Source organism: Rhinolophus ferrumequinum, chromosome 10 (assembly GCF_004115265.2).
Source record: "Rhinolophus ferrumequinum isolate MPI-CBG mRhiFer1 chromosome 10, mRhiFer1_v1.p, whole genome shotgun sequence".
Taxonomy (NCBI): domain Eukaryota; kingdom Metazoa; phylum Chordata; class Mammalia; order Chiroptera; family Rhinolophidae; genus Rhinolophus; species Rhinolophus ferrumequinum.
In genome coordinates, this window is record NC_046293.1 from 37893361 (window position 1) to 37910291 (window position 16931).

Here is a 16931-nt window from a genome sequence, read left to right on the forward strand (position 1 = left end):
CTCCCCGGTGTGCCCACCATGAACTCAGACAGGCCAGAGCATATCCAAGTTAGCATAGGCAGTAGAGAATCCATTAGCAGGAGCCTTGAACCTCATGAGACAGAATAAGCCTTTTAGCCCTTAAGGATTATAGTCAACAGTACTGTGTTATAAACTTCAAAGTTGCCAAGAGACTAGATTTTCTCACCACAAAAACAAAATAATTATATGACAGATATGATAGGGGCATTAACTAATACTATCGTTATTGTAATATATGAATGTATTAAATCAACACATGTACACCTTAAATGTACACAATAGACTTACACAGTGTCAATTATATCTCAAAAAAAAAGAAAGTCCTGTCTACATTAGCTATTCAAAATGCCGAAAGCTGAGAATGGAATAACTGACTTCACCGGGGCACCAAAATGAAGGGTTGTGATGACTGGCTGGGCATACAAGTGAGATCCCACTGGGATCTCTCCCTTTGAGAAGGAGAGGCCAGGCTTGTTTTTGCCTTCCCTCCATTCCATGGAATGCACTTAGCCTCCTTGTGGTGTGGCTACTCCTACTCCGTTTCTGCTTCAGTGTTACTTCCTCAAGGATTTCTCCCCTAGCATTCCAGACTCTACCCCCCAACTCCATTATACATTTTCATTATATATTGTACCTCTTTTGTGTAACCGTTTTAGTATCTAGCTCATCACGTTCTAAGCCCTGAAGAGGGACCATGCCTGTATTGTTTGCCATCTTTTCCTAGTGCCCAAGGCAATGCCTGACACTTAGGAACTCAACAAATATTTATTGAACGAGTGAAGATGAAATCCAAGTCAAAGACTACTATCACTGTTATTATTTTTAAAATTTTTGCCTCTTGTGTTGATGTAGCTTGATCCAGACCTGCCAACCTCCCCAACGTAATTGATTCTATTTGATTCTATTTTAGTCCGTGGGTAAGTCCATGTTTCCATTTACTTGAACGCCTCTCTACCTGTTTCATACAGTGGTCCTTGCAAACAGCAGCCAAACTGCCTAGAGATCTTTCAGTCAACAATCAGGGTAACAGGATTTGTCAAGTGTATTAGTTTGACAGGGCTGCCATAACAAAAATACCACAGACTCCATGGACGGCTTAAACAATGGAAATTTATTTTCTCAGTTCTGGAGGCTGAAAAGTCCAAGATCAAGGTTGGTTTTTCTCTGAGGCCTCTCTCTGCTTGCCCATGGCCCCCTTCTCATTGTTCTTAACGTGGATTTTCCCCTGGAGTCTCTGTATATTCTAATGTCTTTTTATAAAGACACTAGTCAGATTAGTTAGGGCCCATCCTAATGCCCTCATTTTAACTTAATTACCTCTTTAAAGCCCTCTCTCCAACAGTCTCATTCTGAGGTTCTGGAGTGGGTGGGGGAAGGGTTTCAACATATAAATTTGGAGGGGGACACAATTCAGTCCATAACGAAAAAGAAAACGATGGGAAAGCTCTGGGGGAGGCCCAGTTCTCAGAAAGTTAGAGCCAAGAATTCTGGGGTTTTAATGAAGGTTAACAGGTATCAAATACATCAAGGAGTGAAATTTATACCAAAAAGTCCCATATGAATGCTGCTATGGAGATAAGTATGTATGGATATTGAAAATTTTGAGTACCAGGTACTTTTTGAAATGAGTAAGAAATGGTCCATAACCTCAAAGAATTAACTTGGAAAAACACATTTTCACTACATAAAATTAGTAACTCCACCAAAGAAGAGATGGTGGCAATATTAACATTAGGAGCTTCCTACCAATTCACCAGAAGAAAATTGAAAATAATCAATGATTTACATTTTCATTATGATAAAGTATAAAGCACATATGGATAGGGAGTCAGCTATCCCAAATTTTGGATTGGCAATACTTTATAACTGACTTCATATCATTGACTCCTTGGTCAAGAATTTCCTCAGGTATAAAATAAAGGGGTCAGGTAATATGATCTCTCAAGTCCATTCCTGGTCCAATATTCTAGCAATTTCTTCGTTAGAATCAGTTTTCCATCCCATCTTCTACAGAACTCAACTAGTCTACAGCACTGATTAGCTGCTGTGGTTTGGCAACCTGTAGCTAACTTGTAACATTATTAGTGCCAAAACATTTAAAAAACAGTATAACTAATTACCCATATTAATACTACTATTCTTCAATTTGACACACTTGAAGTGCTAATGACACCAACACAAATTAATCCAGTAAAGACATCAATTTGCCTCATATTTCCTTCGTTTCCTATTATTTCATTTATGCTTAAACTGATTTTTAAAAATAATTGTTTGTCCTGATTAAATAATTTTATTTTTATGGCTATGAAACTCTCCTCTCGTGTCTTGTTGCTATGGTACAAATATAGCTGGTAAAGAATTTTATAATAATGAGACTTTTAGCATTTTTTTCAAAATAGGTATTTATTATTAAAAAAATTAATACAAACTGGCTTTTTATTACTCACAAATTATCATAAAAATATTTAAACAATTTGTATTCTCTAAAAAAGTGTTCTCTTTACATTCTTCATTGGCAGTGCATTTTGATGGTATAGAAAATAACTCACAAACATTCCATATAACATTGTTACAATGTATGTAGGGCAGAAGCCAGAATCCTGACAGTGAATTGTAAAAAAAATTTTTTTCTTTAAGTGTTACAGCAGTTATATAAACAGTGAGGATTACAGAATAGTAAATGAACACCTGTGTATAATTTTTCAAAGCAAAATGATTAGTTTTATATTTTTCATTTTGTTTCAGCCTTTTCAAAACACTTTTAAAAGCAAAAGTTGAAAGTTTTCCAGTTACCTGAAATTCCAAAAATCTATTATACTTTGAAAAACTCAAAAGCAGCATCATTTCAGTAGTGGTTAATTCACAAATGTGCACACAACAACTACCACCACCCTGTCACTCAGGCCTGTCAGAGTCACCCACCAGCTCCAAGTCCAAGGCCAAGCTGGTGGCAGAGGCTCTGACAGTTAAAAGGCCACGAGGCACACAGGATGCAGCCCAGGGTATCCAGGTACTTCCTGGTGGTGGAAAAACGAGCAAAACTGAAGGGATTCTCCGTAGAGATTCCAAGGTCCTAATTTAAAAAGCAGATCCATTAACCACCTGAATAGTTTCTGGCTCCCTCACTTTAAAACACAGATGGTACAAGGCTTCATATAGAAGAAAAATCTTTTGAAAGTGTACTTTACAGCTAATAACTAATGTAGCAGGCAGAACTACAAAATGCAAATTTTTAAAAGGTTACCTTATTAATGGGACTATAGATTAAGTAGGAGCCATTTGTATCCTAAAAAAACAATTTTCATGTGTCATCTAATGCAGTTTAAATTAGAGATCAGTCAAAACTAAAGGACCTTGAAAGAAAAAAACCAAGCCATTATTTAGAATATAAATAAATCATACATATAAAAGTTCTATTATCTATAAAAATTGACCTATTTTCAAATAACTGAAGTAACTTAGCTATTTAAATTACCCTTTTAAGCAATAAAAGGCAAAAACAAAGGGTATCTACTGAACTGTACAGTTAAAATGCTTAATACAGTACATGTGCATTTTATCACACTTGAAAATAAGCGAAAGGGTGCCTTTTGATAATGTATACTACTACAAACGATGCAACAAAGTCATCAGACTGCTTTTAGTAAGAATATCAGGTAGTTTTCCATCTTTTGTACTCTGAGGTGCAAAGGCCCAGTATGAAATTCCTAAACCTCCAAACAATGGCAAATAAAGATTCAGTCTAACACTTCAACCACCCACCGTGCCCCTACCCGCCCGGTTTAGACAGACAGGTGAGAGAATTGTTTAAATAGCTATAAAAAGAAACACCAGAGCTTTGCAGGAGAATCAGGGTTTTTTTTATTTTTATTTTTTGCGTATCTATATAACGGAACAAGTTGACCATATAAACCAAAAGGTAATAGTTAAATATTTCAAAAACAGAAAATAACCTCCCACCACCAGCTTTTTGGTCATCTTACTCTCACTTAGAATGATCACAACCTCCTTGGCATGTCCTTACCCCATATCAATAAGGACACCACAATATCATACGAAGCACAGATACCGAAACCTGTTTTCTTGCTAGACTTGCACTGGAGACTGGTGAAGCAGGCTGGACATGAACACCAAAGCTGAGGCACTGCCCGACTTGTACTTCAAGATAACACTGACTGAGCCCTTTGGCATTTAGAGAAGCAGGGGTGTTCGCTCTCCAGCTGGCTGCTCCTTCTGGAAGAGCTCTCTAATCTGGGTTAATCGGCCGTAGAGCCTCTCTCTCAATGGAGGGATGTGGTAGCTAGGATCCAGAATGTTCGTGACTCTGCGTTCCCTCTCTCGTTTCCATAACTTGTATGGGTGGGGAGGAAAAGACGGTCGCCCTCTTTCACTCCGAATTTGTAACGTAATTCCACTGACAGCCAGCATCCCCCATACTGCCAGGATAATAAAGTCTAAAAAAAAGGTGGAAAAGCAGTTTGAACTTTTGTATTTTAAAACCTAACACATATCTAACATGTAACCTTTCAGAGCCTAAATCTGTGTCATCCCTTCTTACTAATATTAGACTTTCTGGTGAGTTTGTCCAAACATATCATTTCCTCACTTGCAAACCAAGGAATGAATGAGGAAGCTACAGTCTTACTACATTTGAAAATAGGAACTTTCTATTACAGGCATTTGAAAGGTTGTACAGGAACCAGTTGTTTGGATTCTTGCCATTCCAGTATTTTATGACCAGTGCCCACAGGCAGAGTTGGGGACAGGGAGAAGGCAGCAATCTAGTTACACCTCACAAAGGTACATCACAGAACATTAGATGCCACCATGCTCTCTTCCCCATTCCCCACCTTGCTCATAGAGAGTGGGTACAGAAATGAATGAAGAGATTCCACAAAATGTACTGAGCTTCTAGCAAAAGGCTTGGCAAAATACTGTCTTATATGTAAAACTTCCAAGACACATGGATTTCAAGGTCTCTACCATTAACCTTTTATCCAATGAGGGCAGGCTCAGGAGAGTAAAGATTTACCTTTAAATATTCATAACGATCACGATTGCATTTATACATCTTCAATTCTAAGGCATGCTTTTCCATCCTATTTTAATATTTCTGAAACCAACATATCTTATAATCTTTGTGAACATTTAATTTCGTAGTCTTTTTTCCTTCAAAAAGTGAATGGAAAATCTTTAATGGGTAGAAATGTTACAACTGAGGAAATAATACACTTAACTGACTGAAAGTCACTTTCACTTTCAATAAGCGTATTACATGCTTCTTAAAAGGAGAGGAACATGCTTCTTTAAATGACTTGAAAGACAGGATGTCATTCTCATTCCCTCATCCCACCGCAATCCACAAGGTGACAAGCTTTATTCTTAGCATTTTTCTCACAACTGGGAATTGACCAGGTAAACCTAAGTAATCCTGGTTTAGAAATTTCTTAACAAAGTTCATTTAGTAGATTTTTAGAAGTATAAACTTCAACTACCTTACAAATTTCAATTCTTTCCATCTGGCATAAGTCATCATTAACAGAGGACTCTAATAACATTTGTACGGTCTGAGTTTCCTCCTTGTATCAGATTAACTTTTTTCCCAACCAGTGAACCTTCTTTACATCTAGTTACCAAGAGCTCTTGTGAGCACAGGTGGTCCAATATTCCTAGTTGACTATCACTCTTAATCTTGGATTTAGAATCTTACCATTAGTTTGAAAAGGCACATTTGTGAAAGCTCTGCGGAAATGAGTGTTGAGTGCTCTCTTGAGTACATTCAAAGTGATGTAAGAAAGGCTTGTGTACAAGTAACTGTCAATGGCCAAGACCACCGAATAGGAGCCAATGAATCCACAAGTGACTATGTTCAGCTGTGGAAAAGTGGGAGAGATTAGGCTTCACCTATGGCAGAACAAGAATAGTTTCTAACTCTCATTACTGGCTTCAATCACAGGGAGTCACTTCCAATTCCCTCGAGGAACATGAAAAGGAACGAACTATTAGAGCTGAATAAAGGTTACCTGAAAAGATAAACTGAAAATAATCTTCGACACCCAATGAATTCTTAAAACACAGTTTACCTTATATAAAAAATATCTTCCCTGTGTTAAGAATTTCAACAGTATAAAGTTTAATTAGATGAACCATTTTTCTGGAGAGACAGCTAATGATCCATCAGGCTGCTGCATTATAGTGAGCCGTACCTTCTCTGCTCCCACAGTTCAAAGCATATTAGCAGTGATAACCTGCTCCACTTGATTAAGGAAACACTGCATGGTAATCATAATTACAACTTCTCTTGCTTTCATAGTAACGTGGCAATTTAAAATCAACCGTCTCATAGAGATTACCATAAAGCTCTCCCTAGTGAATAAAACATACAAAATGATGCTATAAATGAACAAATGAAGGTCCAGGACAACATAATGAATAAATCTGCCTTTTGATGAAACACTTACCATTCTTAGGCAGCCCATGAAAACTACTGGGATGAGAATCGCTATACAAGAGAAGGTCACCCAGAACACATCATCATTACGAAATACTGTTAGGTTTCCTAAAAAAGCAAACAGAAATCAAGAGTAAACAACAGGTTCAACAAGTTAAATTTCATTTTCTCAACATCTGAACAGGGACATTCATCAAAGGTTTAACGTTAACACCCGGGAATATGTTGACAATTAGAAATGAAGTCTGATTGTATCCATTTAAATGTCAATGAGGTCACCTTTGAAGGATGTGTCCTAGAAGGTCAAAGGATGGGAGGAAAATCAAGAAGGTAAAGGTTCTGCATTTATTACCAGGATAATTTGAAAGAGGCTGGACTAGTCCAAGCTCTTCCATTCACTAGTTGTGATGCTGGGACTCAGTTTCCTAACCACACAACGAGAAGATTGAACCACTTCATCTCCAAGCTCCAAATCATCCATTCTAGCTCTAAATTTCTATGATTCCATGATTTTGTACTGCAAAGTGAAAAATACAAGTAAATGGCATTCAGAGTTAACCATATGAACTCCCACCCAATATAAGCAGCAACATCCTTTCAACAGATTTTTGCCATCAATGCATTTCCTGCTCAGCCACTGCATACTGCAAGACGTGCTACAAGCATTAACAAAAGTGGGGGTGGGGGATGGCATTTAGTATTTGATTTAGCACATTTAGAGTACGGCCCTATGTCTGCATTTTCAACAAACATCCCTGTAAATTTGTCATTTAGCCACGTCTAAACAACACTACATTGCAGGTAGATAAAAAGCTACCTGCAGGGGGGGCTGTGGGAATGAACTTGGCTATAGGTTTGCTAAAATCACAACAATGGGTCTGAATGGTCAGAAAACACACAGGTTGTCAATTCTTTTTGGTCTTAAAACAAAAATCTTTAGCGAGGCAACTGCACTCCATTATACCCTGCGTTCTCAAGAGCTGACAGCCTCAAGAGACAGGTATACTTACATTTAACATTCCCATCAACTTTAATCTGTAATATAAGAACCAAACATGATCACAAGAAGAAAATAGCCTTAATAGAGTACTTTGGAATGTAGATGCTTCTTTTGAAATTTTGACAATTAGGAAATGTGAGTTATTGCACAACTGCAAAGAAAGTTAACTTAACAGTTAAACAGATTTTAAATATTGATAGAAATTGAATTACTTGAAGAAAAAGTCCCCAGAGCCATCCCTGTGCTATAGCCCTAGGATGACTACAGTACATACCTTGGGACACTTGAGTGTGGCAAAGGGTGGGAGAGGAGGTTAGGGGTACAAAAAAAGACTGGGAACAAAGTACCAGGTCCCCCAACTCGGCTGCTATCAGAGCAGCACCAAATTTATCTGTGGGATAGTGGGCTTCTGCTTAAGATTCATTTGAATAAACAGTTCCAGGGTTTGAAAAAATGAAAGAACAAAAACCACTGTTCTGCCATGTATTAAGAATCCCCTTTACCTCCATTAATTCTAACAGAAACACACACACACACACACACACACACACACGCACACACACACACACACCTCATCACAACAAATAGGTACAAAGCTACCTCTAAAGACATACTGGCAGTCATCTAGTACAGGGTGCCTTTGAGGAAACAGGGATTCTTATTTGTGTTGGCCTTCCTAAAAGTGCCACATCATCAAATACAAATCTCTAGAACTCTACAGGAGAAGGCCCCAAATCCCTGATGAGGCAGTATTTGCACCTAGAGAGCCCAAATAAGACCTTTCAAACAGTGAACTGAACACACAAACATCAGTTACACATCTCTTACCCAGTGGAGTGAAGAAAGTCACTGACGAGACAAGGAAGCCCAGCACTAGTCCAACGCACAGCATACAGAGCATGAGGATTCCAAATCGCCACCAAGCAGCTACCAAGAAAAGCCCACCAACACTTCCAGTGATGGCTGTCAGAATCAGACGAACTGCACAAGGGAGACGAAGGGAGACGAACTGTTTGACCAGACGTAGCTTTCCCGACTGCATGCTTTAGACACAAGATACCACTACCAAAGCCATCGTTAGCCTGTCTGTTGGTCAAGCACCAACAGAAGGTTGGTGGACTCTTCAGTGGTGCCATGAAACCTGCACGGGCTGCCTCTAGGGAAGGACAGTCTGACGCATGGAAACTAGCCAGGGAGCTAAACCTCCCAGTACAGCCACAGGCGTGGCTTGGCACAACCTATAAATTGGGGCTGAGGAAGAAGGGGGAGGTGGGTGACAAGCATTCTGTTAACCGTGACGAGGAAGGAGGAGCTGTGTTTGTTTTAAGGTAAAGAAAATCTTAACATTTTGATTGTTTTAAATCTCGTATTTCAATATACCACATTGCTGGAACACAGGTTTATAATCAATATGGCCCTTCATTTCCCTGAGTACCAAGGAATTTACAACGCAGATTAAAAACTTGGAAGAGAAAGGTCTGAATGAGTAGTTTAAAAAAGATGTTTCGAGCATAACTGGCCCATTATTTTACATACACAATAGGACATCACACACAATACTGGTCAAACTGTAGAAGAAAAGGTAGAGTAGAAATACAGCATATTCCTTTTTGAACACCCAATTAAACTATATTATTTTTACTTACCATCGTAGTTAATAAGTGTCAGTCTTGAAATCAATATGTAAAAGAAGAATCCCATGAAGATAAAACCTATGAAGAATAATTCTAGTAGCAAATCACCAGGAGAGAAAAATAACATAAGCTATGGTTAGGTATTCATTTTACAGTGCAATTTAAATACCTAATCTCAAATACATGCTTACACATTAGGGCATTCAGATAAGAGAAATAGTTATCTAAAAGGCAGGAGAAACTTAGAACTAATTGGAGTATATATAAATTTAGAAGTCACTGGGAGTAAATATTACTTTTTTTTAAAAGAAATATTACTATTAAATGGGTACAATATTAAAGAATTATAGGATATACTTTCTTATATAAACAGGGTTAATTTCAATTGCTAAGTTGTTCATTGTTACTTTCATAGCTCATTTTAATATATGTATACTTCCTTCTTAAAACAACAGTAGTATTTTTGTCACTGTGTCTGATCTGAAATTACACACTAAATTTCAATTTGTTACATGAACAAAAATAAAACTTGAAAGGTAAAAAAAGAACAAAATATTCCAAAGCAAAATGTGACTTTTGTATCTTCTTCTAATTCATCCTTTCTTATTTAGGAACAATCAACCATTGTCATTATCCATTAAAATACCCAGTGATTTCTTTGGAACCTTGGATACACCTTAGCAATTAAATTCTTTATTACAGAATCATTCTACACTTTGAGGAATTAAATATTCTTCACAATAGTCTCTTCTCAAAACAAGAAAAAAGTATAGTAACGGAGGGAAAGGAGTTGCTACTTCAAACAATAAAGCAAGTTTAAAGAGTTTCATGAAATCAGGATTATGTTCACTCTCCCCTCCCTTGATGCTGTTACACTCACTCCTTGTGAATGAATTAAATAAGGAGTTGTTGTTTTCTTTCTGTTTTTTTTTTAGTAATTGTAAACGTCAGTTACTTAAAAGGCAACCCAAAGAATTCAAATCATTTTAGTGAGTATACTTTATATTCCACTCCCTGCACTTGTTTCACTGAGGACTGTGGGGTTCTGTGTGCTGTCTGAACCTCCCAGGACGGAACACATACTTCAATCTCACTGTACACGAAGCCCTGAAACATGATTTATCCGAAACCATGTTGATCATCACCACCAAAATCCACACATATTTTTACACTGACATCCTGATTTCTAACCTGTTATCTTTAGCCAGCTAGCCAATCTAGCAATTGAAACGGTTGCTGAACAAATCAAATGTTATTCCCCTCTTAATAAGAGGGTGTACTCCATTAACAAGAAAAAAGTAAAAATGCAGAGCAACTCAGTACAATCTCTACTAAAAGAACCTAGCCACAAATCTATGAAGGTAGTGCAGATAAGCAGTTGCTTTCTCTCCTTATACGTCATAATTTCCCCTGCAACATTTAAGAAAAAAGATCACGAGGCATGTAAATACCAACTATATCAGACGTAATACCTGTTTTCCAGAATCTGTGTCCGAAGAAACAAATGAAGAGACCAAGTAGGGCAAAAAGAGTGAAAAACACTTTGGTAGATACTCTTCCTAAAAATAATAAAAATTGAGTGCATAATATATCCAATTTGATACTTTGTATTTAATTAGTAAAGCTTCATTAAAAAAATAAGTCAACTGACAGGAATTTATTCTATACATGTATAATTTGTTTTAAAAATATCCCTGCCACCCCCAATTAACTTTTCTATGTAGGCATGGATGCTGGTAACAAAAAGAGAAATCAAAAAATACGTGATTCCTGATAGAGATATGTAACATATTCTCGGGGGAAGAGGGTGGGCAGGAAGTGGGAAAGGTGGAAGAGAGACTGCTTTCTGTTTCTTCACAAATAAACTATAAGAAAAAAAGGAGGGGGGAGGAAGAAATGGATTAAAAGAGATTTAAGAGACATATCAACTAAATACAATATTCAGATCGCATCTTAAACCTGATTCAAACAAACAAATAAAAACTGTGAAAAGCAACTGGGAAGACTGTAAACATTGCCTGTTAATTTGATGCCACTAAGGAATTATCTTCAATATTTTAAACTGAAACTTGGGTTAATGATAATGTGGCTATATTTTTTAAAAAACAGCACTTATCTTTAAGATACAAATACTGAAATTTTGTGAGCAAAATGATGAGGCATTTGTTCTAGAAGAATTCAGTAATAAAGGACGGTGGGGGGCAGACACATGTGGGTGTATACCTAAAACAAGATAATGTCCATGAATCAAAATTGTTAAGGCTGGATAATGGTATACGGAGGTTAACTGAAGTTTTCCATAACGAAAAAATTGTAACCAAACTCACATTAAAATAAAAGAACATGTATTGCACTGTAAGCACACATGAACACATTACTACCAATCTTATCAATTATACATATTGCTTTGGGAAAAAATGTAGCGTTATAACAAACAATAAAGCACTGTATGTTTCATGAAACCAAAAAATCCAAATCCTGTGATCTCAATAGGCACAAGCTTAAACACAAAACCATGATTTGAAAGACAGGGCTACTGAAGAATAAAATATGCACACTAAATTCACCACCATCACGACTCCTTTGAGATAAACCCAAGAATGAAATCCCTACACTAAAACCAAAAACAAAATACCTATACAAACTCACATGAAAAACATTACAAACCCACCACCTATCAAAACAAAATACTTAAAAGTGCTCAGATGAAGATACTATGAAGCCCTATATTTAAATAAGAAACACAGGATAGAAGACCAGAATTTTCAGGGAGTAATATATACCTACATATCAGCTTTTCTGAGAATGAATAGCCCAAAAGAAAGAGGAAATGAAAGACATGCCACATTCTGCTGCTTATTTCAGACACTGGTTGAAAATTGATAAAGGGAAGGAATTTACCCTGCCTTTTTTAAAAGAAGAAACTGTAATTCTTCCCCAGTTGATGAGAGAAAGGTCTTCTTTATAGAAGAATGTTATATATAGCTATGAAGACAATAAAAAGCAAAAAGCGTAATACGTTGACTAGCATTTGAGGAATCTGGGTGAAGATTATGCAGGAATTCTGTGTACTAGTTTTACATATTTTCTGTGAAACTATTTCAAAGTAAAACGTTACACATACACACACACACACACACACACACACACACACACCTTGCCACACCTCCACTGCCACAATTCTATCTAAACCACCGTCATCTCTCACCTGGATTACAATGGCTTGCTAATCAATCTCTGTTTCTGCTCTTGCCCCTGACTTTTCTCAAAAAAGCAGCCAGAGTGATCCCATTAAAATGTGAGTGCAGGGGCAGCCGGTTAGCTCAGTTGGTTAGAGCACGGTGCTCTTAACAACAAGGTTGCTGGTTCGATCCCCACATGGGCCACTGTGAGCTGCACCCTCCACTACTACATCGAGACAACTACTTGACTTGGAGCTGATGGGTCCTGGAAAAACACACTTAAATAAAAGTTTGTAAAAACCTGAGAGCAGTCATGGCAGTGTTTGTTCAAACCCTCCAATGTCTTTCCATTGCACTCCCGATCAAAGCTAAAGCCCTTACTATGACCTACGAGGCCGCACCATGAGTTGCCTGGCCCTGCATCCTTTTGCCCCTCTCAGTCTTTTCTAGCCACTGTTCTCACTGCAATTCTTCAAACACACCAGTAAGCTACCAGCTGAGGGCCTCCGCACTGGCTGTTCCCTCTGCCTAGCAGGTACCTCCAGACATAAGGCTCCCTGCCTCACCTTGGGTCTTTCCTTGCAAGGACTTCACTGGTCATGCTATCTCAGATTCTTCTGACTACCACTTGTTATCTCCCTTTCCTACTTCATTTTTGCTTCTGAGGGCTCATCACGTTCTCATGTATTACATGTTACAAATTTATCTTGTCTGTCTCGTCTCCCTCACTAAAATATAAGCTCTAAGAGGGCAGGTATTTTGTCTGTTTTGTTCACTGCTGTATTTCAGTGCTGAGAACAGAGAGCGAAATAATGTTGGGGCTTAAGAGGCACTTGTTGAATGGTAGAATGAATGAATGAATGAATGAATGAAGACTTGACAAAATAATTTAATAGTCTTAAGTTCTGTGTTAGTTGGTATAGATCTGCAAAGCCAAAGAAAATTTGCAAGTTTAAATCCACATACTCACCAAGCGAAGAACAATTACCCTCCATTGCCTCAAAGCTGCAAGCGTATGTGTGAACAGGAACATAAGCAGCAGATGTATTTAGAAATGGGTCCCAAACAATGACATTATAAATGACACCTTGTCCCCGGAGGGAGGAGAAGGAAACACTTGTCTTATCGTTAGCTGTTAGGGTAACCACCTAAAGCCAAAAATAATGCATGATTAGTGTTTAGACTTTTTTTAAAAAGGCTATTCTATTATAATGCCACCTACATGTGATATAAATTGTAATGTTAAAATATAATTCTTGTTTAAAATATGAACCAAACTATTTAGCTTTGTCAAAAGATTGTCCTACACAGTTTGTATGTACTAATATAAATAAGCTCTTACACAAAAGGCTTCTAAAGTTTTCATGTAGTGTTAAATGTTAATTAAGTAAAATATGACATAAATAACATGTAAAGGCTAATTAAGACAAAACAAACAAAAAAATGTTTTTTCCATCTACTAGATTGTGAACTATGACAGCACATAGTAAGTGTTCAACAAATGTTAGTTATTGCTGCTAGTTACAGAGCTGACATAGACAGTTTGTTAACACCTCATAGAAAGTGCCACTCATTTTTGTTTAACAGGCTCTGAAATAAAAAACCATTTCATGTAGCTGTGTTACACAGTAGTCCTTAACTTCAAAACTTCCATTTTAAAGGTTGTTTTTTAAATAGGTGTTACAAATAACAGAAGAAACAAAAACCTTATATGATCATAATACATAGATTAGAGCTTCAGGAATAAATCATTATGAGCCTCTTAGAAGACTTCCACTATTGAAAAAATATTGCTTAGCCTTTATAAATATGTTTCCTGGGAAAAGGGTTTGGTCAAGTTCAACAAAATGCTAACAACATCTTCTGCTCTCCCAAGTTTTTGTTTTAATAAGCTTTTTTTTTTTTCTTTTTAAGGAGGGCGCACATTCACAGTGGCTCACGCGGGGATCGAACAGGCAACCTTGGTGTTATTAACACCACGCTCTAACCAACTGAGCTAACCGGCCACCCTCTCCGAAGTTTTTATTATGCAACAATCAACCTTCCAGCAATGTTGAAAGAATATAATGAATAATCTATATACCACACTTAGATTCAACTGTTAATATTTTACCATATTTGCTTTTCTATTCCACCCTTTTTTCTCCCCCCTCTATTTTTTCCTGCTGAAACATTTTAAAGTTACAGACATCATGATGTTTCACTTCCAAATACCTCAGCATGCACATCCAAAATCAGCGTTTCTCAAACCTAATGTGCCTATGAATCGCTGGAGAGAGCTTGTTAAAATTCACGTTCTGATTCTGTCAGAGGAGGCAGCTGAGATTCAGCTTTTCTAACACTTCTCCAATGATGTCAATGCTATGTCTTCATTTGCCACACTTCGAGTAGCAAAGTACAAAAGTATAGGATAGCCTCCTATATACCCACAATATCTTAGCTCACCTTAAAAAATTCAGATTTTTCCAATGTCTTTTATAGCTTGTCTCCCTTTTAACAAAGATCCAACCCAGTCGCATGCATGGTATTTATCTCCAGTCTCCGTAATCAAGAGCAGTCCTTCCCACCTCCCTACACCCACTCACCCAATGACTTTTCAAGAGATAAAGGGCAGTCACTTTGTAGAATATTCCACAATCTGGATTTTTTCACATGGTGCTCAAGGTGTCCAACTTGTAGTTTTATCCCCTGTAGTTCCTGTAAACAGGAACTCCAAGGACTGGATTCAGGTTAAATAGGTTTTGCTAGAACATTCCATAGGTCATGGTGATAATGTCAGACTGCATTCACGTAAGCACATAATGCCGGTGGACCCGCCATCAGTGAAGCTAATATTCACCACATGGATAAAGAGGAGACCATGGATCACTCCACTCTGAAAGTAGTTTTCCTTTTACAATTGGAATTCACCTGAGAGTGCTATTTAGGCATCCTGGGAATACCCTGTCCCCCAATAACCTTTCACCTAATGATCTTTCCCTGAATTATTTCATTGAAGGACACAAAATGGTGATTTTCTAATTCTAATTATTCCTTCTACATTTATTAGCTGGCATTGTTCTGTGAACAGTTTTCTCTTATCAACTGAGGAAGAATTATAGTGTCTCCTTTTAAAAAGGCAAGGGAAAGTCCTTCCCTTTATAAATGTTCAGAGTAATTTTTCTGGGAAGAAAACTTCCCAGGTGCTACTATGGGGAGAGATGCTTTATACCTCTCTCCCCATAGTAGCAACTGGGAAGTTTTCTTTTTCTTTTTTTCCCTTTTTTTTTTTTAAGTGTCAGAATGGACTTGTTTTTATTTATTCAAGAAGCACAAATTGGCAGTTACAAAATAGTCACGGGGCTGTAAAGTACAGCATAGGGATTATAGTCAATAATATTGTAATAACTATGTATGTATGGTACCAGGTGGGTACTAGACTTATAGGGGAGATCACTTAATAAGTTATATAAATGTCTAACTACTATGCTGTACATTTGAAACTAATATAATATTAAATGTCAACTGTAATTGAAAAATAACTTTTTTTTATAAAGACATAATCAATCATTTTCTTTTGGATGACTGAATTGTCCCAAAGTTAGCCAATGAGAGGGTTTTCTTGAATTCTGGCACACAATAAATCTAATTCTTAATCTTAACTAAAAGTTAAAAAGTAACCTAAAACAGGCCTGGTTTCACAGTTCTTATATAAATTTTTTCCATGAAAAATGCCATTGGTAGTTTGATAGAGACTGCACTCAATCTATAGATAGCTTTGGCTAGTATGGACATTGTAACGATGTTAATTCTTCCTATCCATGAGCACGGTATATGCTTCCATTTATTTGTAACTTCTTTAATGTCTTACAATTTTCCGAGTACAGGTCTTTTACCTCCTTTGTTAAATTTATTTCTAGGTATTTTATTTATTTGATCATTGTAAATGTGAGAGATTTGTTATATTCTTCATGATAATAAAACGGTCTTCAAAATTTCCTGTTTTAAAAAAAATAAGCTGATAAGCTTTTCCAATAGTGTCTCCTAATCTGAGAATAAGCACAATGAGTTTTCTTGTATAAGTCTCCCTCTTAGAGCAAGGGGCAATGACGTCCTAGGCAACAGAACAACAAAATAGGATCTTGCCCAAGAGATTGAGCCACTAGGCTAATCACGTATGCCATTTCAATCATTTCTTTCCAAATAATCTAGAAATCTATCAATCTTCTGGAAAGAATCAGAGCAGTCTAGAAAACTCTACCCATTAACCAGGAGACTGAAGAATGACCTTGTATGTTATTAATTTGTTATCAGGCACCTTTCAAGACATAAAGATAACATCCTGCCCTCCACAAAAATGAGCTATAGTGTGAGCCTCCCATTTTAATGTGCACTCATACAATTAAAATGCAAATTTTATAAAATGCAAATTCTGACTGAGTAGGTCTGGGATGGAGCCTAAGAGGCTACAACGCTAGCAAACTCCCAGGTGACGATGCCAATGCTACTGGCCCGTACCCCACAATGGAGAAGCAAGAATTTACAGGGGTCCCAAAGCTCAGAGAAAAATTTTGCTCCAAGTTAGAGACTTTGAGTTTGGGTTTAAATATTAATGCCAATGTGTATATCCTTAAACAGTTTCTCATTTTTTTCCTCAAAACACT

General features: G+C 37.1%; 1 protein-coding gene across 2 annotated transcripts in view; it reads right to left on the bottom strand.

Moving 5' to 3' along the window:
* Positions 1-2425: 2425 nt before the first annotated feature.
* TM7SF3 (transmembrane 7 superfamily member 3) overlaps positions 2426-16931 on the bottom strand; it is a 28834-nt gene continuing 14328 nt past the window's right edge. Inside the window, exons 6-12 of one of the 2 annotated variants that reach the window (XM_033117225.1) lie at positions 13259-13436; positions 10579-10665; positions 9119-9199; positions 8301-8453; positions 6483-6580; positions 5732-5894; positions 2431-4475 (exon numbers count right to left, since the gene is read on the bottom strand). In XM_033117225.1, coding sequence (XP_032973116.1) covers positions 4213-4475; positions 5732-5894; positions 6483-6580; positions 8301-8453; positions 9119-9199; positions 10579-10665; positions 13259-13436 — 1023 coding nt within the window. In that variant the 3' untranslated portion in view covers positions 2431-4212. Of the gene's footprint in view, positions 4476-5731; positions 5895-6482; positions 6581-8300; positions 8454-9118; positions 9200-10578; positions 10666-13258; positions 13437-16931 lie in introns of both variants that reach the window. The other variant, XM_033117226.1, reaches the window with a different exon arrangement.